This window comes from Oryctolagus cuniculus, chromosome 5 (assembly GCF_051225735.1).
Source record: "Oryctolagus cuniculus isolate XC-2025 breed Fujian yellow rabbit chromosome 5, ASM5122573v1, whole genome shotgun sequence".
NCBI lineage: Eukaryota > Metazoa > Chordata > Mammalia > Lagomorpha > Leporidae > Oryctolagus > Oryctolagus cuniculus.
Genome location: NC_142871.1, coordinates 10,521,006 through 10,546,814, shown reverse-complemented (window position 1 = coordinate 10,546,814; position 25,809 = coordinate 10,521,006). Strand labels below are relative to the sequence as shown.

Genomic DNA, 25,809 nt, shown 5'->3' with positions numbered 1-25,809 from the left:
AGTGCACATCCAGATCTGCCTTCATTTCACTGTACTATTCCGAGTAAACTTCTGAAGCTGTCTCCTGCACAGAGCTTGATAAACAGTCAGTGAAATGCTGTGGCGGGGGTGGGGGGCCGGTTAGGGAGGAGCAACAAACAATCTACCTTTCTGTCGCCATTCCAAAAAAGAAGTAAATTCATTTTTTTTTAAGATTTATTTATTTTTTTGAAAGTCAGAGTTACACAGAGAGAGGAGAGGCAGAGAGAGAGAGAGAGAGAGAGAGATCTTCCATCCGATGGTTCACTCCCCAATTGGCCGCAATGGCTGGAGCTGCACCAATCCGAAGCCAGGAGCCAGGAGCTTCTTCCAGGTCTCCCATGAGGTTGCAGGGGCCCAAAGACTTGGGCCATCTTCTACTGCTTTCCCTGGCCATAGCAGAGAGCCGGATCAGAAGTGGAGCAACCGGGTCTCGAACCAGCATTCGTATGGGATGCCGGCACGTCAGGCCAGGGCATTAACCCACTGCGCCACAGCACTGGCCAAGAAGTAATTCTTAAGTTAGCATAAAATTTCTTAACGTTAGTGTTATTCTGAGATGAATAACGTCTTAGAAAACCCGATAAGCAGTTTTAACACTTGTTCATTTTCCTCTCAAGTGGAACCACAGAGGACATTCCAGTTGCATGGACTTTGGTAATCATTTGATCCCACCTCATTTTAAAGGCACTCACGAGCTCTTTCATCTTGGGCAGGCTCCTAAGTCTCTCTAGGCCTCATTCTCTGCATCTGTAAAGGTGGTAACCATACCTCATGGGGTTATCTAGAGAGTAGATTTGTTACTGCATGCGAAACAGGCGCATGTTGATTCCTGTTACTGCTCAAACTCAGACCTGAAGATTATCCATGATAATTATTGTCCAGAGTAGTACAGTGAGTTTTAGCAGCAAGTCCTCTGATTCTTAATCCAGTAATGGTCTTGTGGCGTTCAGAAGGCCCATATATAAGATGGCCAGTGATGACCTACTGCTGTGTTTACTGAGTTTGTTCTGGGAGACGACAGAGCCAACGATAGAAGCGTTCTGTGTTTTCACAGAGTTCACCTTTCTTCTCACTGGGATGAAACCACAGGCCCATCGTTGTTTGCTGGAGTTGGAGCTGAGAAGGTTAAGAGGAGGACTGGAGTCGACGGGGTGACAGGATTGCATCCCAGGGTTTTGGGGGTGTATTATCCCTGCACAGAAACATTTTAGCTGTTCAGTGACTCCTGCCTCACTCAGGGCACGGGCAAATTGACTTCTGTGTGGTGTGCACACAGTCTAGTGTGGTATTTTACAGTGGGTGCAGCTCAGAATCGTGGGTTACTTCTTTGCTTTCTCCCTTTGGCTAAACAGCATCAGCTGTAAGCAGTGCTCTCCCAGCGGCCCTGGCCCAGCTTGCCGCTGCCCTCACATGGTTTGCCTATTGGCCTGCTCCTCTGTGGGAGCCAGGGAACTCTCAGCAGCCTTCTTCTTCCGTCAGCGTCTCTCCAGCAAGTCTCTGTAAAAAAACGTGCGGCTGTTGTGTAGCCGATAGCTGGGAAGAGGTCAAGCCAAAATGCTGTGGGGAATTCTTCCTAGCATTGCTTTCCCAGGATTGTTGAAAAGGGGCAGTAGCTTTTCTCCATCTCCACCTTGGTGAATGACATTGGCAGCTCATGAGGGGTAGCCCAGAGGTGCACACACAGAACCCCAGAGAGCATCCGGAACGGCTGATTCCATTTCCTGCCTGTGAAATGGTTCCTCCACCCACTGCACCCGGGCCCTGCTGTCCTGTCGCCTCAGGAGCACCTTGCACTGGCACAGTGGTGGCCCCCACTTCCTGGCTCAGGGGGGCTTTCCTTCCTGCTTCCCCTTGAAAAGCAGGGGCCTGTGGGTGGGCAGTGGGCATGTGGATCCTCTTCTTTGCATGTTGCCGGACTCCAGCAGTGCAGCTGTGTAGAGTCAGAGTTAGAAGGTACAGGGTGCGGCCCAGGTTGTTTAATCTGAAGAAGTGTTTGAAAACCTCTATGTTAAGCCTCCCACCACAGTGCCATTATGCACTGTCTTGTTCTTTTACATTTCCTCTCGTGATTTCCCTCTTCTTTTCGTGGTATTTGTGTTCAGACTGGAGTGAACGGTCTCCATCTTTCTGGGCATGTATATACGTTTAGATGCAGCAGATCTCATGTCAGGTGCAGTTAATTCTGAAATGTATGATGTTAGACAAACTGCTTTTCCTCTCGGAAATGGCCGCGGCACACTGGCACTTAGCTAAAGTTACAGACTCTGGTTTAAAAAGAATAAATGCTGGGCTGCTAATGTGTTGCACAGGTCTTACCGCTGGGCCTGCCTCCCCCTCTGTCCTGGGGCCGCGGGCTCGGCACAACATCGGAGCCGCCTGCTGCCAGAAGCTTCCGGAGGTATTCATCACACTTGTCTTGCCTGCAGAGCAGCCCTGCTAGTTGACTAACAAAGCAAGCATGTAAATAAGCCGAACTTTCTAAAATTTCCCTTTTATTGGCCAAAGGCTTCTGTCAGCTCTTTCCTCCGTGTGCCATAAGCAGTGTTTAAATATTGGGTGGGGGGACAGCCTGATACTAACCGTTCATAGCCTGATGAACATTTCTGTTAATAAAACTAAATGTTCACACTGCCAGTTTGAGTAGCTAAGGAAGATCTAGGAAAAATAACTCTAAATTCCTGCGTATTTCCCCTTTCTTTGTGTGCATGTGTGTGTGAGTATGCGTGTGCACGTGTGTACATGTGTGTGTGTGTGTGTGTGCATGTGGCGTTTGCACCAAGTCCCATTTAGATGGAATTAAGTCAGTCTGTCATCCAACAGCGGAAGGCCACTGATTATAATAGATTAAGACCAAAACTGCAAAACCAGGTATTCACGTTGTCACCATAAGGCCTGGCCATTTACTCCTGGCCAGTCTTCCCACAGACACTGGGTATTATTCCTAGGAACACGGCCAGTGTCCCTGCCTCCGTGTTCACGCGAGAAACAGACTACGAACCACAGAGTCCCCTTTAAGTTGGTTGCACTTTGCTGCCAAGGGTGCCCCTCCCCGAACTGACTGCAGCGGGATGCATGAGGGTGGCCTGCGCACTCCTGTCTTTGCCTCCCTCCTCCTGAAGCTCTCTCAAGCCCCTCCCCACCCCCACACCTCTCTGCATAGGCCACAGCAGGTGGCACTCTGTGCCCTGTAACTAGCCCACCTCATACCTGGCAGATAACTTCAGTCGCCGTCCTGTGCAGAGTGCCATGTGTTACAGGCCTGTGAAGTGGCTGAGCCGGAGATGGCCCTTGCACTCTGATAGCCCCCTGCTTCATAGCCTAGCCTGAGTCTCTGAGCTTTACGGTGCTGGTCCTGGATGGCGAGAGACACGCTTAGTTTAGACCCACCAACCACCATGGATCTTCGAGCCCAGGACAAGCTCAGACACCACAAGTACACAGCTCCAGGGGGGCAGCATGAGCTGGATTAAATGTGGATGCTAACACTGTGGGCAGCCGGTGGCCCGTTCGGAGCTGCCCTGTGCAAGTGCTCACCTGTCATACCCGCTCTAGCAGAGCAGAGCTCAGTAGGTTGTTTCCATATGAACCCATAGAGCTGCAGATACAAACAAGAAGACATTCTGGTCAGAAAACTAATTTTCTGGCTTAATTTGACATTCAGACAAGCAGATTCTGGAAGGATGCTATAATGGGAAAGAGAAAAATGACTTGCAGTAAGGAGTTAGTCATAGGCCAGAGTGAACAGGAAGGATTTCGGTGAGAGGAAATGATAGTTCCTGGTCTAATTTGTCAAGATGAGTCCTGTAAAATGAATGGTGGGGGTTGGGAGCCAGCGTGGTGCTCCCATCGCGCCCTCGCCCTGCCTCTCTGGAGCTCGGGGGGCTCAAGCCGAACACGTCTCTCCCGCGCTGGAGCTTCTCTTTACTTAGTAAACCCGGGGGAAGCGAAGAGTGCATTTCTGTGTGTAAATGGTTCTGAGCCACTTTCCTTTCATGATCACCTTAGCCGACTCTCAGTGGCATTGTGTGTAAGGACATTTTTGTTTGAAAGTCTGCATAGCCACCCCTCCCTGGCTCTCTTATTTTAAGCCCAGCAAGTGTCCCTTTGGTGTTTCTGGGGGCAGCAACCCTGCAGCAGCTTGTTGCTAAGAAAATGCATGCTGCCTATTGGCCAATAGAACAAGAAGAAAAAATTTCAACACAAAATGCCATTGATATGTCCATGTTTTAACATCAGTTCCGCAGTATACAAACCAAGGAACGTAGCCAGAATTTTTTTTTCTGTAGAAACTAAACTATTTGTGTGCTACATAAAGCAGTGATTTCTGGTTCTTTCCAGATGATGCTTAGCCGCAGTTAGGAAAGCAGCAGTGCACTTCGGGTGTAGGTTGCATGATGCCCAGCCTCCTGCTGTAAGAGACTGATTTACAGTTCAGCCCAAGACCTCTGGTATGGAGACTCGTCCTTGGGTCGTCAGAATTCTCAGGTTTGTGTCTGGAGGGCGGCTTCCCATTGCTGCCCCACAGCCAGATCCGAGCACTGCTGGGCTGCTGCTGTCTTGGCCCAGCCGCATGTTCTGATCCTTGGACATGAGCATTTTTTTCTGTTTTTCAAAGGCTCAAATCTCAATTTTTCCATTCCAGCAAATTTCAAATGAAGTCTTTCCCCCTTTTCCTTTCTTCCACATTCAGAAATAAAAGGACATTAGGAATTTCCCAAAATACACATTCCCGCTGGTTTTGCTTCCCATCTTAATTAAAAGTCCAATATGGCATCCTGGCATAGCAGGTAAAGTTGCTGCCTGCAACACTGGCATCCCATATAGGCACTTGATCAAGTCCCAGCTGCTCCACTTCCTATCCAGCTCCCTGCTGATGCACCTGGGAAAAGCATCAGAAGATTATTTAAGTGCTTGGGCCCCTGCCACCCACATGAGAGACCCAGATGAGACTCTTGGCTCCTGGCTTCAGCCTGGCCCAGCCCTAGCCATTGCGGCCATCTGGGGAGTAAGCCAGTGGATGGAAGATCTCTGTGTGTGTAGCTTTGACTTTCAAATAAATAAGAAAATCTAAAAAATAATAATAATAAAGAAAGAAAAAGGGTAAAAAAGCAGTTGCACCATCTGGTTTAACCTGCCCTGTCAGCTTTTATGCTGCTTCCCCAGGGTTCTGCACGGGGACTGTGGCAAGGCTGTGTGCCTCTCTAGCTCTGTCAGTTTGGCAGTGACTTGTGGCTGGTGCAGCAGTCAGTCGGCTCCCACTTCTGCACTGTTTTACATCAGTCATAGGAGACGCGCTTCAAACACCCCACTCATTGCTCGTGTTCACTTCTTGAGCTGAGTAGACTGTCGCTGCTCCAGACTCTCATCTGAGTAAGCACCGTTGCTTCTTGAGTCAGCAGCATCCTGTCTCTTGGAGCATTGACCTGCTGTCTCTTCTGTTTTCACTGGGTCTGAGGGTTCAGAGTGGAGAGGTGCGAAAGCTTTGTAGATTAGTTTTAGCCTAGAAGGAAGAAGCTCCAAAATTCATCCGACTGCATGTTTCGTTAATGATGGTAAAATGACTAGTGCTTGTAGTTGGATGTTCCTAAAGTTGATTTCACAAACGTCTGATGTATCACTATGTTTTCTAAAAGGGATTAAGTACCAGTGTGGAAGGAACAAAAGCATTTTACCAAGAATGTTGTGTTTATTTTCCCATCTTCTGATAACCCTGGAGCCAAGGATTATGACGATGTGTTGATTGATTATAGCCGTTAAGTCTCCTACTAATCAGTTTTATCACTTATTCTCAATTCGCACACTTGCACCTTTGATTTCTCTTCCATAACAGGGTGATATGGATTGTCACTGACTAATGAAGAACAGAATTGGTTTCGGCATGAGACAAACGGAATGCCGACACCAATCCTAAAATGCATTAATCTTTAATAATCCACATCTGCATGTTTATCAATGATAGGACCAGGAATTGTTAATGTTGATATTCTCCCTTCCAAACAGAAAGTGACACAGGAGTTTGTACTTGCAAACCAAATTAAATGCATATAGCTGAAGGCCAAGAGTATGACCTTGATGAGCATGTCACTTGGATTGCTTCATTGAATGGTTTTAGAAAACAGGCATGCTGCATGTTGGTGTGGTATACATCGGGGATAATCCTGTAGAAGCCTGCCTGGCTCGAGGGCTCATTTTTCTTCTTTAATTTATCATTCTGTTCATTCGTTCATTCAGCAAAAATGTATGCTGTGTGTATAATGAAGGTGCTGCAGGCACCTTTCCAGAAACTGGGAAAAATGGGTTGAACGCAAATGGCAAAGGGCCCTGTCCTCATGAAACCTAAATTCTAATGGAAAAGACAGGAGCTGCATGACTGTGCTAGTGTATATCTTATTATCAGGTATTGTCAGGAAAGAAATCAGATTGCTTTTGTAGATAGCAGTGGTTAGGGGAGGTGTCTTCTAGAAATTGAAACTTGAAAGAGAGAAGTGTCTGGGGGAGTGGGATCCAGGCAGTGAAGGAGCATGTGTGAGGACCCTAACCCAGTGCTGGGGAAGTCACCGGGCTGGAGTGTGACAGGTGGTGGAGGTGGGACAGAGCTGTGGGCAGTGAGGTTAGAGATCACTAAGGGCAGGCTTGTACCATAATACACCCTGTTCTGTGACGTCACTTCCCAGTTTTACTCATGGTCAGTCGTTGTCTAAATATATTGTGCAGAAAATTTCAGAAATAAATACATTTCAGATCTTAAGCTTCGCACCATTCTAGGCCTCGTACTGGAGTCGTCCCCCCAGGCTATGAGTCGCCCTGTGTCCAGTGTATCCGTGCTACATGCACTGCCTGCCCGTCACCACTTACTTAGCTGTCTGTATTATCAGACCGACTGTTGGGGGGCTGCAGTGCGTGTGTTCGAGTGACCCTCGTTTACTTAATGATGAAATCAAAGCACGAGAGTAGTGAGTGACGCCAGCAACTCAGACGTGCCGAGGAGAAGGCACAACGTGCTTCCTTCGGTGAAAAGGTGAAAGTTCTTGACCAAATGAGGAAAGGAAGAAACCCCTACGCGGAACTTGCTAAGATCTGTAATAAGAATGAATCCATCAAATTGTGAAGAAGGAAGAAGAATCCAAGCCAGTTTTTTCCACCCCACCTCCGTCTGCAAAAGTTATAGCCATGTTGTGTGATAAATACTTTGTTAAGATGGAAAAAAACATTCAGTTTCTATATGGAAGAAGTGAACAGAAAACAAATGCCAGTTGACAGCAGTTCGTTGCTCCAGAAAGCACTGAGCCGTATGGAAACTCCAGCAGGAGCTCCCCGGAGTGAGTGACGCGGGCATTGACTGCAGAAGGGGTGGCTCCATGGGTCCAGGGAAAGCTTTGGGCGAACACTGGAGGAATCACAGCAGAGGCTGCCTCGGCCAAGCAAGGAGCTGCTGCCGCGTTCCTGGCAGAGCTGAAGTGCATTAGGAGAAAGGACGCTGTCCACAGTGCATCTCAGCTGTGATGAAACCAGGCTTTCTGCAATATGATGCACAATGGAAGCTGCGGTCATGACAGGCCAAGGAGGCACCAGGACGCAAGTCTGGAAGGACAGATGGACTCCAACCATGTGGGATCCTCGCACCACATGGCCATACTGCAGGACATGAGATAGTGGCAGGTGTGGTGTGCAGAGTGAAGAATCCACAAATCCTCAAAACCAGGAACAAAACTATTGGATTTTGAGAGAGACTATACACACATATGTAATGTATTTTTATTATAATCTATTGCAGTAGTTGTCCTATTTTACTGTTGTTACTCTTGCTATGTATGATTTATAAATTAAACTATCATAGATATGCTGTTTATAGGGGAAAAATGTACACAGGGGTTTAGGAAAATCTGTGCTTTCCAGCATCCACTGGGGGTCTTGGCGTGGATCCTCTGAAGATAAGAGACTGCATAGGACTTTGTAGGTTATGATTGGGTTTTCAGGATTTATTGCAAATGTGATGGAAACTATTAGAAGGATGAGAAGGCAGGGAATGGCTTGGTCCAATTTAGGTTTTTAAAAGATCACCCTAGCTGCTAAGTGAAGAACATGCTGTAGGGGCACAGGCAGAAGCAGGGAGCCTGGAGGCTGCTGCAGTGGTGGGGCAGGCAGACGTGACCACGCCTGGACACGTACAGAGCAGTACAGGGGCAGAAGGCTTTTGGCTGAAGAAACTGGTGATTCTGTACAGTGGAAACAAAGGAGCAAGCTGTTGAAGAGGCATTCAAGAGTTTAGTTCCAGAAATTGTACATCAGATTCCTGTGAGAGCCAGTGGGAGATTTTCTTAAGATTTATGTATTTGAAGAGACAGAGATCTTTCATCTGCTGCTTCAGTCCAGGAGCTTCAAAGGCAGGAGGCAGGAGCTTCTTTAGGTCTCCTACATGGGTTGTAGGGTCCCAAACACTTGGGCCATCTTCCACTTTTCTCCCAGGCCATCATCAGGAGCTGGATCAGAAGTGAAACAGCCGGGACAGGAACCGGCACCCATATGGGATACCAGCATTGAAGGCAGTAGTTTTACCCACTACATCACAATGCCATCCCCAAGAGATTTTTGAACTAGGGTGGATGCCGGTGAGCACGCCTGCATCCAACATCAGATACCTGGGTTTGAATCCCAGCTGTGGATTCCAACTCCAGCTTCCTGCTGACTCAGACTCTGGGAAGCAGTAGTGATGGTCCAAGTACTTGGATCCCTGCCAGCCCCAAGAGAGACCTGGATTGAGTTCTCAATTCATAGCTTCAGCCTGGCCCACCCTTGGCAGTTGTGGACATCTAGGGAGTGACCAGATGGGAAATTGCTCCCCCACCCTACCCCACCTCCCATCTTCCATGTAAATAAATAACAATTTTAAGAAAGCGAGACTATGCCTTCAGGAACTAGAAGTGAGCTTGTAAGTGATCAGAATTCTAGATGAGGCTCCCAGGCACCTAGCCTGGAGGGCTTGTGAGAGCTCAGGTTGCTGGCCTCACACCCTGTTTCTGATTGGGTTGGTTTGGGGCGGAGCCCGAGAATCTGCATATCCCACTGTGGTCTGGGTACTGCTGACCCAGGGAGTGACTAAAGGTCAGTGGGTCCCCAGGCCATCTGGAAAGACGTGCTGACTCCATTGGTCTCATGTGGGGTGTTCCACTTTTCTACAAGCTCTGCTGGTGATCTTAGGTGCAGCCAAGGTTGAGAGATACTGAGAGAATTCTGAGGGCTGAACCTTGGTGCGCTCAAAAATGTAGGCTAGAACGGGAAGAAGAAACGCTCCTGGAGTATGGAGGAAGGCACAACTTTACTTCCCTCCAAGTGCTCCATGGATGTGGCTTAAGAGGAAACCCGTATTCCCAGTTAGGACCGTGTGAATACTGGGTGTAGCAAAGTTTAGGGAGAAACAGCTTATTTTTTTTTAAATAAGAATGTATGAAAGCACAAGTGGGGCCGGCGCTGCGGCTCACTAGGCTAATCCTCCGCCTGCAGCGCCAGCACCCCGGGTTCTAGTCCCAGTTGGGGCGCCGGATTCTGTCCCGGTTGCCCCTCTTCCAGGCCAGCTCTCTGCTGTGGCCAGGGAGTGCAGTGGAGGATGGCCCAAGTACTTGGGCCCTGCACCCCATGGGAGACCAGGAGAAGTACCTGGCTCCTGCCATCGGATCAGCGCGGTGCGCCAGCCGCAGCGGCCATTGGAGGGTGAACCAATGGCAAAGGAAGACCTTTCTCTCTCTCTCTCTCACTGTCCACTCTGCCTGTAAAAAAAAAAAAAAAAAAAAAAAAAAAAAAAGCACAAGTGGATACAAGACCAAATATTTTGTAGGACAACTTGTCAGTGTTTTCATTGGTTACTATGGCTTTTTTTTCTCTATTTATTTTAAAGATAGAGTTACAGAGAGAGGTAGTGAGAGAAAAAGAGATATCTTGCATCCGCTGGTTCACTTCCCCAGATGGCCGCAACAGCCGGAGCTGTGCCGATCTGAAGCCAGGAGCCAAGAGCTGCTTCCAAGTCTCCCACATGGTTGCAGGAGCCCAAGGATTTGGGCCATCTTCCACTGCTTTCCCAGGCCATAGCAGAGAGCTGGATCGGAAGAGGAGCAGCCGGGACTCAAACCGGCACCTAGATGGGATGCCGGCGGTTCAGGCCAGGGCTTTAATCTGCCGCGCCAGAGTGCCGGCCCCAAAACAGCTTAATGTTTTTAAAAAGATTTATTTATTTATTTGAAAGTCAGTTATACAAAGAGAGAAAGAGAGCAGAGAGAGAGAGAGGTCTTCCATCCACTGGCTCACTCCCCAGTAGACTGCAATGGCCGGAGCTACACCGACCCAAAGCCAGGAACCAGGAGCTTCTTCTGGGTCTCCTACATGGGGGTAGGGACCCAAGGACTTGGGCCATCCTCCATTGCTTTCCCAGGCCATAGTAGAGCTGGATCAGCATTGGAGCAGCCGGGACTTGAACCAGCACCCAAATGGGATGCTGGGACTGTTGGTGGTGGCTTTACCTGCTAGGCCACAGCGCTGACCCCAAAACAGCTTATTTTTTAGATGGAGGTTCTGGTTCCACTGAAAATAATGTCACAGGAAAACAGTGTTGTGAGGGAACATCGCTGTGTTCCCAGGCCCAGTTCAGTTATTGGTGGAATCTTTTGCTTTAAGTTCATTTCATACAAAATACAAGACCCATGTCTTTTAAGTTCTTCTTGAAAAAGGACAAAAATGTGTCATATTTTCAGGGAACTGAACTTGAGTGCAAGGTTTTCAACTTTACATCATTGCTTTTCTTTTTTTTTAATTTTCAATTATCTTTATATACAGAAGATCAATTTAGCATATATTAAGTAAAGATTTCAACAGAGTGCACCCACACAGAAACACAAAGTGTAAAATACTATTTGAGTACTAGTTTTAGCATTAATTAAACACCTAAGAGTAATTGTGTATTAATTACAGAGTTCAACCAATAGTTTTAAGTAGAACATAAAAAATACTAAAAGGGTAAAGTATTAAGTTCTTTTTTTCTTTTTTTTGTTTGTTATATAGTTATTTTTTATTATTATTTAATACATCATTGCTTTTCAGTAGAAGCAGGGGAACTGGTTTGCAGTGTCCTGTTTCAGTACTGCTGGCCAGGACTTTGTATCAGGTCTGCTACTGGAGCTGATTGAAGTATTGGTATCATGTCACTTCTTCTCGTGGAATACCTGACCTCACCCCTCCCCAGCTCGCAAGCTCCTCCTCGTCTGTCAAGACCCTCTGCAGTTATCTCTCCCTGCACCAAGTCGTCATCCATTCCTCCGGTCTGGCACAGCCCCCTCCCGGGAACTCCTGTAGCTGCAAGGAACCCGTGCGTGCTGGGTGGCCACAGCTGCCCTTTCTTGCCTTTTTAGCCCTCACACCAAACATAGAGCCTGGCCTGTGAGTGTGCTCACTGAATGCTGGCCACGCTGAAGATTCACAGCACTCTTGGAAAAGCAGGAATCCTCAAACTGTTACCCGTGTGACCTTTCCTACGGGGGCTTCCAGCCATCCTGCTGCCTCTGGCCTCTGCAGTCTCACAGCTTGAGGTCCGTTCTCTTCCCCCAGAAAGGACATCCACCATGAGAGATGACTTTGCTTTCCTTCTCCTTAAAAGTAACCTAGAGTAATCATGGTTCTAGGCTTTGTCAGTCAAATGCAGGCCTCTGCAGATGTGGGACACTGCCTAATTCTGATCCATCAGGCAGACAGAAATTTTGCCACATAAGTCTTGTAGCAAAATCCAAGTGTTGTTGTTGAATTACATTTTAGTGAGTATCTGTCCCTGCCTTCAAAGGAAATTATTACCAGATTGGCTCTGGGGAGATTTTTCACTACCTGGATCACGCCCCAGTTGCCACCTAGGCGATGTCAGCACTGGCTGCCTTAACACTGAGGGAAAGGGTGAGGTGGCGACTGGAATTTGGGCTTCACCAGCATGCAAATAATATGCTCCAGATATCTGAAAGTGATGAATACATACATTGTCAAAAAGATACGTCTCAAAAGTGTGCTAACTGAATATCAAGTTGAAATCAATGAAAAGAACCAATGGCAAATCCATGGGATGTTGCAAGGACTCTCCTGCCTCTGCCTCACCACAGCCACTGTCTTGTAGCACACTCAGCCCTTTTTCTGCTCACGTGGAGTTTAGCTCTGCCTTTGACCGGGCGGGGCCTGTCTGGCTGCAGCATGTTCCCCAGGGCCATGTACCTGAGGACATGGCCACCACCCACCCTGCTGGGCTGCCCCCTGGCTGCCTAATGCTACATAACTTGGCCCTCCAGCAATCACCTCCCAAGACCAGCTTGGTCAAAAATGAGTATGGCTGTTGATTGATTAGAATTTCATTGTTCAACTCTTAATGTCTTAACTTTTATTTAAATACCTGCTATATGTGATGCTGTGAGCTGTTAATTCTGGCAAGTTAAGCATTGTGCTTTTTACCTTCAAATACAAATAAGAAAGTTAGCTATACCTTTTTATGTATTTGTTTGTTTGTTTATTTGAGAGACAGAGTTACAGAGAGAAGGGGAGAGACAGAGAGAGGTCTTCCATCTGCTGGTTCACTCCCCAGATGGCCGCAGCATCCATGACTGGGTCAGGCTGAAGCCAGGAGCTTCATCCAGGTCTTCCACATGGGCCATCTGCTGCTGCTTTCCCAGGCACGTTAGCAGGGAGCTGGATCAGAAGTGGAGCAGCCAGGACGTGAACCGGCTTCTGTATGGGATGCCAGCGTTCGCAGGTGGTGGTTTAAGCTGCTATACCACAGCACCGGCCCCACACCATACCCTTTACATCCTGAGGATTTCGGACAGAAGCCTCGGAAGTTTTCAGCACAGTGCCGTGCTTGGACTTTCTAGTTTTAGGTCACAATCTTTAAACCTACTTTAACACCAGCGGTGTAGAAGTCTTGTTTTACCAAGCTGTCCTTGTGTAGCATAATTACAAATGCAGTGAAGTTGTAAAGGCTTTTGGAAAATCATGTCTGTCTTGTGCCTTGATTGATGCTTAATTCTGTAAAATAGAAACACAGAAACCACGTTGCCCGTGATGCCAGTGCTGTATCTGCACGTCCCGCTTGAGGTGTATTCTGTGTGTCTTCCGTAGGTCCCATTATTCCCAGAACGCCCAGAATCCACATGGGGATCGCCCTGACTCCCACCTTTGGGTGGTGTGTTCCACTTTTAGATGTACGAGTGTGGCCTGGGGTGCGGTGTTTGTCCTGGCTGCGCACGCTTTTAGGCAGAGCTGTCGCCAAGTGCTGGAACCCAGGATGAGAAATCTGGACACTTTCATCGAAGAGAGAGTCCGTGGCTTTCAAAAGGCCTGTCTCCACCAGGCAGGCTGGGGCAGCCGTCACGTGGAGGAAGGGCACAGGCAGGCGCCACAGCTAATCTTCCTCCTGGGGGCCCAGGTGGACAAATTGGCAACCCTGTTCACAGCTTTTTTCCCTCACCCCTTTGTGCCCTAAGAGCTGCTAATCGGATCCGTGCTGCTGCAACTGTGGCTAGTTATTAACAGCATAAAAGCAGATTTCTTCAAAAGAACGGGTGGGGAAATGACTACACAAAATTGCAAGGTTGTTAGAATCTTAAATGCACAGCAGTCGACTCCCCTATTCTGAATTAGCCGATGAATACGAGCCTTTCATCTGTCACTATACCCATTTCTTCAGAAGGCAGCCAAATATTAAGCTTCTCAAACAAAAAAGGAATCTTAGAAAGAGGAAAAATATTGAGGAGGACTAAGAATGGGTAAAGAGAAAGGGAAAATTAGGTTTTGTTTTTATTAATTTGTCCTGGTGAGAGAAATATAAACCGCCTGCTCTGTTTGGCTCCCCCGCCCCTGCCCGGTCCCCGACATCAAAGCAAGGATTAGAGCGAGGTTGGCCGGAAGCAGGTCGGCATCTGGGTCCGCCCTCGTCAGCAGCCGCTCCTGCAGACCGCAGCAGCCTGTGGACAGGGCCGTCCTGGGCAAGCGGCGTGTACCCAGACACCAGGCCTGCTTAGGCAGGGTCCTCCAGAAGCTCAGGGTAGTGGCTTGTTAGGGGGGCAGAAAAATACTGGATGGATTTTGAAGAGTGTTAGCTTTGTCTCCACCAGCTGCTAACAGAAGCATACCCTTGTGCACTTCCCCATCATGGATGCCACGAAACTCAAGACCTTGGAGCATGTGACTGAGCTTTGGTTTTTAAGTTTTAAGCTTTTATTTATTTTTATTTTATTTGAAAAGCAGAGAGAGGATCAGACAGATCTTCCTTTCACCTCCTGGTTTACTCCTCCAAATGCCTGCAACAGCCAGGGCTGGGCTAGGCCAAAGCTGGGATCCGGAACGGAATGCAGGACTCCTGTGGGTGGCGGGGACCCAAGCACTTGAGCCGTCATCTGCTGCCTCCCAGGTGCGTAGGCAGGGAGCCGCGTTGGGAAGACAGGAGCCAGGACTTGAGCCAGGTGCTGCAGTACGGGATGTTGGCGTTCCAAGCAGAGAATCAGTTTACCATTGCACCACCTTCCTGCCCTTCTTGAGCTCTACAGCTCTTGATGAGAGTGTGTTTTGAGACGAATACTGGACTTTCCAGTGTGGTAGTTTGTATTCTGCAGTGCACATTTGACATTCACAAGGATACCCCTGGGATCCGCAGCATTCCCCACAGAGTGGCTCCTGCCTTCGGCCGGGTCACGTCCCTGGTCATTGCTCCTATTTCCTTTTCGTGCCTTCACACCTGAAGTTAGCTCAGATTCATTACCTTTTCTTCAGATCAGGTTTTGCTTTATTTAATGATTATTTCTCCATAAAGGAACAGGGTTGGTTGGTTTGTTTTAAAACCTATTGAGATATGAGACCTTGGCTGATGGAGAGAGTCAGTATTTCTCTGGTTGGTAGGACACAGCATTTCTTTTTCTTTTTTCTTTTTTCTTTTTTTTTTTTTTAATTAAAAGAGTTACACAGAGAGAGAAGGAGAGGCAGAGAGAGAGAGAGGTCTTCCATCCACTGGTTCACTCCACAGTTGGCCGCAACAGCTGAAGCTGTGCCGATCTGAAGTCAGAAACCAGGAACTGGGTGTCCCACGTGGGTGCGGGGGCCCAAGAATTTGGGCCATCTTCCACTGCTTTCCCAGGCCATAGCAAAGAGCCAGATTGGAAGTGGAGCAACCTGGACTAAACCAACGCCCATATGGGATGCCGGCACTGCAGGAGGTGGTGGCTTTACCCACTATGCCACAGTGCCCGCCCCTTGTTTTTTTCTTTTTGTTTGTTTGTTTGTTTGACAAGTAGAGTTATAGAAAGTGGGAGAGAGAGAAAGAAAGGTCTTCCTTCTGCTGGCTCACTCTCCAAATGCCTACTACGGCCGGTGCTGTGCCGATCCGAAGCCAGGAGTCAGGTGCTCCTCCTGGTCTCCCATGGGGTGCAGGGCCCAAGCACTTGGGCCATCCTCCACTGCACTCCCGGGCCACAGCAGAGAGCGGGACTGGAAGAGGAGCAACCGGGACTAGAACCGGTGCCCATATGGGATGCTGGCGCCGCAGGCAGAGGATTAACCACATGAGCCAATGTTTCTTTCTTTTCATCTACTTGAAAAAGAGAAAGCAATATCTTCCACCTGCTAGTTCACTCCCCAAGTGCGTGCATTAGCCAGGGCTGGACCAGGGCAAAGCTAAGAGCTAGGAACTCCCCCTCCAGTCCTCTGTGGGTGGCAGGAACCCAAGCACTGGCTTCATCTCCTCCTGCCTCCCAGGATGTGTTGGCAGAAGCTGGGCTGGAAGTGGGGTAGCCAGTACTCTCACCCAGGCACTCAGATGTGGGATGCAGGTGTCTCAGACAGCAGATTCACCTGCTGCACCACAACACCCACGCGGAAGGCAGTCTTTCCTTCCTTCGTCAGGTGAGTAGAGAACCTGGAACTGAAGGAGACGGTGAGGTCTGCGGGACAGGCTGTGCTGCTCACACCACTCAGCCCCGCCCCGCCCCGCCGCCTCCCCGGGGTCGCCTGGCGATAGTCCAGGCTGAAAACTTCCCTGTGTTGCTATTGAGAAGCTTCTGCATACTCACAGCTCATGGTGGCCTGTGTGAGTCTGTTCTGCCTTCTGTGTTCTCTCGTTCAACTTGTCAGGTGCCTCGTGAGAGCCTCTTGTGGTTTCTGTGCCTCAGGTTCTCTGTGGAACGGTGCCTACCAAAGGGCTTCCATCCGGAGGACAACAATCTTAGGATAACCGATCAATAAAAGAAAAGCTTTGGCCGGCGCCGCGGCTCACTAGGCTAATCCTCCACCTTGCAGCGCCGGCACACCGGGTTCTAGTCCCGGTCGGGGCACCGGATTCTGTCCCGGTTGCCCCTCTTCCAGGCCAGCTCTCTGCTGTGGCCAGGGAGTGCAGTGGAGGATGGCCCAAGTGCTTGGACCCTGCACCCGCATGGGAGACCAGGATAAGTACCTGGCTCCTGGCTTCGGATCAGCGCGGTGTGCCAGCCGGTGGCGGCCATTGGAGGGTGAACCAACGGTAAAAGGAAGACCTTTCTCTCTGTCTCTCTCTCACTGTCCACTCTGCCTGTCAAAAAAAAAAAAAAAAAAAAAAAAAAAAAGCTTTGGCTTGAATCACGTAAGTTAAAGGAATAATGTGTTATAGCAGGTTTGGCTTTTTAACTTAAAACTCGGGCACACATGCCCCGACTGAAGCCTGGAACCCTTGTAGGACTCCATGAGGGCAAGATTCTCACACTCACCGCTGCCTCTGAGCTAACGGAGAGGCCCCTGTGGGCACTCACTCTCTGGCAGTGAGGCTTTTAAGGAAACCACAGGAAGCAGAATGGTGAAACGGCTTCGTCTGGAAGGAGTTTGTTTTGAATGAAGGTGTGGGACTCCTGTTAGGGAGCTGCGCTGTCTGTCAAGTTCAGGAGGCCAGAAATTTCCCACTCCCTAATGCCTCGGGAATGCGAGTAGGATGTGCCTCCGGAGTACTGATGCACCTGTAGTTTTAATACTGTAGTAGAGTAAGGATTTAGAGAAACCAAATGCTGTTTCCAGTGAGCTGCGCCATGTGATACTGCAGAGGTTCGTCTTCCAGGGCGAGGGCTTCGCTTTAGAGTCCGGAGTGCAACAGCGGGGTTTTCCGGGTTCCTGCCTGGAGGGCAGACTGGGGCACTGTTCCTTCTTGTTTTCTAATTTCAGGTGGGATTAGCTCAAAGTAAAGACCTGTGTTGACAGCTCGTTCACAGCCACACACACACCCCCGCCCCCGCTGTACAGACCACAATTGTGAAAGGACAAGATACTGTCTAAAATACACAGACATGCCGATCGCACACCCAGCAGTGACCGAGAGTCCGTGCTGGGAGTCCACATTCACGCTCTTCAGATGAGCTGGGGACCTGCACAGCTTCCGTATTTCAGGCGTCTGCTTTGGAGCGTGGTGAAGTTGGAGAAAAGCGACAGAGTAGGAAGCCACAGCCAGACCAGACTTGTTCAGAAGAATGAAGCCTGGGAGGGGCTCACTCTCAGGTGAACACACTGCACAGACAGAGCCCCTTCCCTTCCCCCCTTGCCTTACACACTAGTGGTTTAGAGAGTACTAAGTGGCGGGGTGGGGCTTAGGGGTCTGAGCTACAGCAGGGCTGCTGAGACAGAGGGAGAGCTTGGGCTAGGTCTAAAGGTCCTGTGAGATCACAGCGTGAGCTGGGAGGGGTTTGGGCTGAGGCTGGATTCCGCTGAGCTGCTGAGCTGCAGGGGGAGAGCTCGGGCTGATGGCGGGACTCTAGAGCGGGGCGGCTGAGCTGCAGGGGGAGAGCTAGGGTGGAGTGGGGAGAGCTTGGGCTGGTGGGGCTGATGGCAGGACTCTATAGAGCAGGGCTGCTGAGCTGCAGGGGGAGAGCTAGGGTGGAGTGGCGAGGGCTCAGGCGGATGGCGGGACTCTTCGTGGTGCTGTGTCCTGCAGTCCAGGCCGGGCAGGGCTGCACCAGCAGGACAGAGAAATGGGATCCTGCTTGCTGTTGTGCAGGCGAGAGGTCACCGTGGATCTCTGGCTTTTGTCCTTGCTCCATCGGGTGTCAGCTGGCCTGTAGTTTGATTAGAGTAAGATTTTTTTTCCCTTTCTCGAAGCAAATGAAGTAAAAGACATGGAACAAAAAGATGCTGTATCAAAATAATCTGTTGATTTTCTAACTCATCTAAATAAACGCCTAAGACCTGGGCATTTGTTCCCTGCAGTAGACTATGAAAAACCCATTTTCCATCCACCCCGTTAGGTGACGCGCAGTGAGATCCTTGCTGCCTGTATAGATCCTCGCTGCACCCCCTGCTGCATGGTGGGGCTTCTTGCTAAGTCAGAGATGGGTGCTTCCCACAGGTGTGGTGAGTCTACCACACAGCCGTCTTTTTTTTTTTTTTTTTTTAAGATTTCTTTCTTATTTATTTATTTATTTATTTGAAAGAGAATTACAGAGAGGAGTGGGGGGAGAGGTCTTCATCCGCTGGTTCACTCCACAAATGGCTGCAATGGCTGGAGCTGAACCAATCTGGAGTCAGAAACCAGGAGCTTCTTCTGGGTCTCCCACACGGGTGCAGGGGCCCAAGGACTTGGGCCATCTTCCACTGCTTTCCCAGGCCATAGCAGAGAGCTGGATCAGAAGAGGAACAGCTGGGATTAGAACCGGTGCCCATATGGGATGCCAGTGCTTCAAGCCAGCGCTTTAACCCGCTGTACCACAGTGCCAGCCCCTATTTATTTATTTCAAAAGCAGAGTTAGAGAGAGAGAGACCGACCTTCCATCCATTGCTTCACTCCCAAAATGGCTGCAATGGCCAAGGCTAGGCCAGGAACTTCATCTAGGTCTCTCATGTGGTTGCAATGTGGGTGCAGGGGCCCAAATGCTCAGGCCACCTTCTGCTTTCCCAGATCCTTAGCAGGAAGCAGATCAGAAGTGGAGCAGCTGGAACTCAAACTGACCCCCATAATTGCCTCTTGACAAAGTTCTGTTTCGCATTTATAACAGTAAAAGAAAAGATTCCCAACCTTCCAGAAATTAAAGGAGTAATGAAATGTAGCCCATAGTAAGAAGTTAGCAGAATTAAGAAGGGTGTCCTCCAAAAGGGCTCAAAGTAATATGGTAGCAGGTGAAACCCATTTCTGCTCTACAGGTTTGCGAGGGAACCAGGTTCTTTGAGGATATATCAGAGTAAAGCAACGCAGTGGCCTCGCTGTGGCTGCTGCAGAATGGCGTAATAGGCGGAGGTGCAGGTGAAAGCTGATCTTTGTGTGCATCGGTCTTTAGAGGCAGTAATTTCTGCAGTGTGTCTTCTTAACTCCTCTCTAAAGTTAATGACACCATCAAGGATTCTTGAAGAATCAATGATGATTCAAATTGCTGATTGCTGAAAGCTGTAAAATACATGTTGATCTACAGCAGCATGCTAGGTAAAGGACTGGGTTCCTGGTAGAGTTAGTTATTTGCAAAGTGCCTTGAAGTATTTCTCATGTCTTTTTTTTTTTTTTAAGATTTTATTTTATTTATTTGAGAGGTAGAGTAACAGAGAAAGAGGGAGAGAGGAGAGAAGGGTCTTCCATTGCTGCTTCACTCCCCAGATGGCTGCAACAGCTGGAGCCAGGCCAATCCAAAGCCAGAAGCCAGGAGCTTCTTCCAGGTCTCCCACACGGGTGTTTTAGGGCCCAAGCACTTGGGCCATCTTCCACTGCTTTCCCAGGCCACAGCAGAGAGCTGGATCGGAAGAGGAGCCAGACAGGACACAAACTGGTGCCCATATGGAACACCGGTGCAGCAGGCAGAGGCTTAAGCGCCTACTATGCCATAGCACTAGCCCCGAAGTATTTCTCATTTCTTAGCAAGATTTGATAACAGCCACAACCAATATTTAATTCACATGAAATCACCAACCCTAGTTTTCCTAACAATAGGCCTGTCCCCTGTCACTTCCAAGGAATTTGTGAGTAGGCCCCAATTCCTTGTCACTAAAGAACTCATGGTCCCCATACATCCTTAAGATCCTTGAAGAAGACTGGGCAGCGAAACTCTTCATACTTTTCTGTATTCACGTTTGCCCGAAGCCAGCTAATGCAGGACACTTGGAAGGGGCATTGAATTTCTGGGAAAAAAAAATTGAAACGGAGCAGTGTCTGTCATGAGGCCTGGACTTGTCATATTGACTGATGACATCAGTATTTCATCTCTGGTAACTAAATCCATCTTGGGTTAGTTGGCTTTCTCTCTATAACTATGTGAAAGGAAGAAATACTTTGTCTCTGGACACTACAACTTTTGCAAAATGGAACTTCTGGGTATTTCTGTGCCCATTAGCAGCACGTAGAGAAAGCACAGCATCGCTTCAGAGGCCAAGAGTGGTTTCCCAGAGGCTGCTGTTGCCCAGAGTTAGTGCTTTGGTTGCTGGTGAGTCTGTCCAGTTGTGTGGTCACTGTGGTCATTTACAGAGGAGTCCACTGAGGGATGTTTCGGCCTCAGTAGAGGACTCGAGTGGGAATCCTGGTCATTTCTTGTTTATTCCCTGCGATTCCAACACCATAGAGGTCGAATTTTACTGACACGCTTGCATCTCATCGTTAGTTTTGATTTGTTTGTTTAGGGAACATAAAACTGCAAGTAGTCACTTTGAGTAAAATTTACCTGCTGAATATACTTGCCATTTAGTTGGTTTTTTTTTTGTTTTTTTTTTTTGTTTTGTTTTGTTTTGTTTTTTTGACAGGCAGAGTGGACAGTGAGAGAGAGAGACACAGAGAAAGGTCTTCTTTTTGCTGTTGGTTCACCCTCCAATGGCCACCGCGGCCGGCGCACTGTGCTGATCCGATGGCAAGAGCCAGGTACTTCTCCTGGTCTCCCATGGGGTGCAGGGCCCAAGCACCTGGGCCATCCTCCACTGCCTTGCCGGGCCACAGCAGAGAGCTGGCCTGAAAGAGGGGCAACCGGGAAAGACTCTGGCACCCTGACCGGGACTAGAACCTGGTGTGCCGGCTCCGCAAGGCAGAGGATTAGCCTAGTGAGCCACGGCACCGGCTGCCATTTAGGTCTTAACACCTGTGCTTGCTTTCACTACTAAGGAGCCCAGTACGTCATGCGCTGGGTTTGGTTTGGAGAGCACATAAACCAGGCTCTGTCACTGACATTTGTTTATGTGAGGTTCTGTATCAAATATGGGGAGTGTGTCACTATTTTATTGAATGATGTTTTTAGTAAATACTGTTTATGGGGTTTTTGAGCACATGTTGCTGAGTGTTTTCATACTGATTTAGAATGAGGGCCAGCAGATTACAGCCTCTGAGCCAAATCTAGCCCATTGCCTGTCTCTCTCTTTTTTTTTTTTTTTTTTTTTAAGATTTATTTATTTATTTGAAAGGCAGAGTTACAGAGAGAGGTCTTCTATCTGCTGGTTCACTCCCCAAATGGCTGCAATGGCCAGAACTAGGCAGATCCAAAGCCAGGAGCCAGGAGCTTCTTCTAGGTCTCCCATGTGGGTGCAGGGGCCCAAGGACCTGGGCCATCTTCTGCTGCTTTCCCAGGCCATAGCAGAGAGCTCAGTTAGAAGTGGAGCAGCCTGGACTTGAACCAGTGCCCATATGGGATGCCGGCACTGCATGCAGCAGCTTTACCCACTATGCCAGAGTGCTGACTCTGCCTGTTTCTTTAAATAAAGTTTTAATCTCTGGCATTTAAAAGAAAAAGTTTATCTTTTTTGATCTAGAATAAGAAGAGAAGTATGTTATTGGGACCAGCATTATAGTGCAGCAGGTTAAGTGCCGCTAGCAGCAGCATCCCATTTCTTTGTGCTGGTTCAAATCCCAGCTGCTCTGCTTGCAACCCAGCTTCCTGCTAACATGCATGGGAAGACAGCAGAATGTGGCCCACGTGCTTGGACCCCTGCTACCCATGTGGGAGACCAGGAGGGAGCTCCTGGCTTCAGCCTGTCCAACCCTGGCTGTTGTAGCTATTTGGAGAGTGAACCAGTGGATGGAAGATCTCTCTGTCCCTCTGCCTTTCAAATATATAAGTAAATCTGTAAAAAGGTAAGAACTGTATGGTCATTGATGCACTGATATTACTGATGAATTGGCCAAGTAATCAGGATGGCATCCTCAGAAATGAGCCATATCACCCTGTGAGCGTCTTGACAGAGTGACCAGAGGAGAATGTGATGTCGTGGGGGTGCCCAGTGGTGGGGAGCCTCCTGCAGAACGGCCAAGCAGAACTCTTCAGAAGTGTCAAGGTCACAGAACACAGGAAGAGCCTGAGGGACATTTATAGACTAGAGGAGACCAAGAAGAAATAGCGAAATGCAAGGCATTGAAATTCAAATAAGGTCTTTAGTTAAGTTCCTCTTCTAGATAATTATATTATGGTTATATAAGATGTTGCCATTAGGGGATGGGCTAAGGGATATGAGATAATTTTTTTTAAAGTGTAGGCTCAGGGCGAGGGTTTTTAATTCAGCAGAAGTAGAAATTCAGGTGACTTACTGGTGCCTCGTTTCAGTCTCTGTCACCGCAGTTTTGCGCAATAGTGTGTGAATGGCCCCTGGAGAATAAATGCATGGGGTAAAGTGGTGAGATTCATTCTCATTCACAGTGCAGTTTTTCCTGTTGTAATTTTCCCCCACTGTGCTTACATCATATAAATACAGGTAAGGGGAAATGTGCAGCTTTCATTAAAAACTCAGGCTTAGTATTAAATTTTTTCTCTCGGACTTGGTTTGCCCAGCGTGCATGGCAGTGTTGACCTATGTCATATAAACAGGAGCAGTTTGAAGGCATTTACCCAGTTTAGTTGGTTTACAGCCCTCTGCACTCTGGTTCTCAGGACCATGGACACATTCTCAGCTGCATCGTGGTCGTCATCTGCCATGTCTCTGCTTGCACCTGCACCTGTTGAAGATGGCGTTATTTCTTAGTGACTGTAGTTACTCAGTAGTTAGGAAACTATCGAGAGAGACAGAGGGTGAGGAAAAAAAGAATTTTAAATGGTTCAGGCGTATCTGCTGTTATCATTGAAAAGGTTCCTTTTTGTTTCTTCAGCAGGGTAAATTTAATACATGGATTTTCTTAAACTTGCTCTAGACAACCGGTAGTGCTGTTTGACTGTGGCCCTGTTTTACGAATCATGGGATAGGGCTTTACAGCCTCTTATTTTCACTTGGAATGCTGTATAGAGGAGCAGTGCCCCAGGGCGTGCACAGTAGACGCCATGGTGCCCTGTGTTAACATGGAATTACTGTTTGTTTTTCCTGTCCTGAGTCCATGAATCCAGCCCGTCATGCAGGAGTGATCCTTACAGTGCAAGCACTTACTGTCCTGGTGCAGCTGGCTCCCCTGTGACAGTGTTCAGTCTTGAGCTGCAGAGTGGTAGCCTAGGGGCCCTGGGACATAGTGAGGAGAGCGCGTGACCCCACAGTAAACGGACAGCACCGCTTGGAGATCTGGACCAGTGCTTGCCTTTGGCGTTGTTTCGGCCCAGAATGTTTTGCTTTTTATTTTCTGTCTAGTTATTTGGTATAATTTTCTGTAAACGGCTGAGACCAAATGAATGGTTAAACACATTTTGTGCTGTTTTTGCTAATTGTGGCTCTCAAGTAAGAGCAGCTCCTAGTGGTTTCCCAGTGCGTAATTCTCCATATGTGTTAAGTGGAGGTCTTTGGTTTGCACTTTATCCGAGCATGGGAGTGGGTGCTGAACACCAGGCACGCTCAGAAGCTTTCCCTCCTCCACCAGGGAGAGGAGCTGGAGATCTATTTATGCCCATTACCTAAACTGGAAGCCATCCTTCTGGCTCTGTGGCTGTCGCAGATTCAACTGCTAATAGAGCTGGTGGCGAGCGCCCGTCCTGAGCGTCTCTGGGTCCGAGCTCCTCCTGGTCTGCCTGTCTGTCACCAAGAAGCCACCTCATTGTTCTTCAGGAGCACCAGGCTTCACGTCCTGTGTGTCCTGACCTTCCTGGGCTGGATTGGTGCTGACCCAGGGGAGGTTAATTTCCTTCTCTATGCAGTTGGGATCCTGTTTAGCAACACACATAGCTGGAAGAGTAGTTCCTGAGGGATCAAAGCAGTTAGCGTGATCCAGCATCGTCATGTGACTTCCATACCTGAGGTCCTTGCAGAGTGTGTACAGATGTGTGCACACATGTATGTGTGTGGGTTCCTGTATGATTTCCTGCAGCAGAGAAAGTAGAAAATGAAACAACATGGACCTCATGCCCTGAGAACTAATGCCGTAGAGATTGTGCTAAATTCAACTGCCTTTCTAAGTCTCTTATATTTTTAGTCTTAGAAATGTATCTAAACCTCTGAGCCGAAAGAGCTGGGATCCAACTGCCTCCGATGCATCTAACTCCTGTCCCCTGCCTTCCATGATTCACTGTCTCCCTTCTATCGATAATATTTCTTCTCTTTTAATTTATATTCTCGAATTATGATTTATTAGATATCTGTCATGCTAAGAGAGGGATTAAAGTAGTAAAAGATATGATTCCTGTCTCTTCTACTTGAGGAGGTAAAATGAACAGACATTGAAGAAATGGAAATTAAATAGATGCTATGGCTATATTAGCAATAAAGATAAAAATAATAGAAAATGACATTCCTTTTCTTATTGATCATATGGGTATACAATACATATTATAGTAGAATGCTCAATACCTTTTAATGCAGGTCTTCTAAATTTGTGTTGAATTCTTGACTAATTGTGAAGATCCTTTAGAAATGTGTTGTTAGTACTGTATCAGGTGGATAATCCCAGTGAGTAATCATTGGCCACTGTGACACTGCCTCGCTAGAAACTAAGCTAGACCCAGGTGGATATGTTTGCCTTGATCGCCTTGGATGTTGTTAAGTGTATGGGAGAAGGATGTGTCGGCAAACTTTTACTATAGGTTAACTCCCCTGTGAGTTTGGGATCTCATAGAAACAAATCGGACTTTTCCGCAGCTCCTTGCTAAATGTGTTCATTCATGTTTCCTCTTCATTCTGCAGGAAAAAAAGATAAAACATTGCACTTTCTGAGCTGTGTCTTTCTCTGTGTGGAGCCGTCCTTCTTAAATGTAGTGATGTCTTGGTGTTGCACAATTGCAGTATTAATGCAAAGGGTTTCCCACACCCCCTCTCCTCCCATGTTTTACAGGCAGTCAGATGCCTCCTCAGCCAGCTGGGAGCCAATCAGAATCCAGTTCCCATCCTGCCTTGAGCCAGTCTCCAATGCCACAGGAAAGAGGTCAGTCATCACTTCATCTCAAGTACCTGTCGCGCTCTGCCCTCGGAAGGCTCGCGGGAGCTTCCTCACCTTTGCACCTCCTCGTGACCTTTCTGCAAGGGATGCTGTATTTCCTTATCACATGACACACTAAACAAGAACTGAACTTGTACCAACAAATATGGAGAAAGCAGAATGCGGTCTTGCAAACTGAGTGAAGTTTTACCGTGCAGCTCCAGGCCCGTAGCGCATCTGTGTCCACATAGCATCGTGCAGCGTAATTTAGGGATGAATATAGTCTGACATTTGATCCTGCCGTGTAATACGACTGAGAAGCATTTAATTTGCATACCAGTCCTAATCGAGTACAACGTTAGAGTGTGTCTGGATATAGTTGTTCTTATCAGTTGCTGGTTCTGTGCTATTTAATAGTAGAATGTGAAACCCGGAGCGAGAACTTGTATTACAAAACTAAGGTCTTAGAACTGAAACTGACCTAAAAGATGGTTGAGTCCAGTCACCTCGGCTTGCAAATAAGCAGGGCCTTTGAGGTCACCCAAGTGTGTGAG

General features: G+C 48.1%; 1 protein-coding gene and 2 long non-coding RNA genes across 28 annotated transcripts in view; 1 reads left to right on the top strand and 2 right to left on the bottom strand.

The window, feature by feature from the left end:
• ARID1B (AT-rich interaction domain 1B) overlaps positions 1-25,809 on the top strand; it is a 444,025-nt gene that overhangs the window by 323,665 nt on the left and 94,551 nt on the right. For 19 of the 26 annotated variants that reach the window (XM_051855225.3, XM_051855222.3, XM_051855226.3 and 16 more), the window contains one exon: positions 25,172-25,261. The exons of 2 other annotated variants lie outside the window; for them this stretch is intronic. In XM_051855225.3, coding sequence (XP_051711185.3) covers positions 25,172-25,261 — 90 coding nt within the window. Of the gene's footprint in view, positions 1-14,984; positions 15,931-15,977; positions 16,115-17,413; positions 17,542-25,171; positions 25,262-25,809 lie in introns of those variants that run through there. 5 more of the 26 variants (XM_089333601.1, XM_089333597.1, XM_089333602.1 and 2 more) reach the window with 3 other exon arrangements.
• On the bottom strand, positions 1,930-14,445 carry LOC149126404 (uncharacterized). Its single transcript, XR_016234462.1, has 2 exons — positions 13,211-14,445; positions 1,930-13,062 (listed from the first exon to the last, which is right to left on the bottom strand). It is a non-coding gene; the product is annotated as an uncharacterized LOC149126404 (long non-coding RNA).
• Positions 17,548-19,453, bottom strand: LOC149126403 (uncharacterized). Its single transcript, XR_016234458.1, has 3 exons — positions 18,802-19,453; positions 18,479-18,656; positions 17,548-18,095 (listed from the first exon to the last, which is right to left on the bottom strand). It is a non-coding gene; the product is annotated as an uncharacterized LOC149126403 (long non-coding RNA).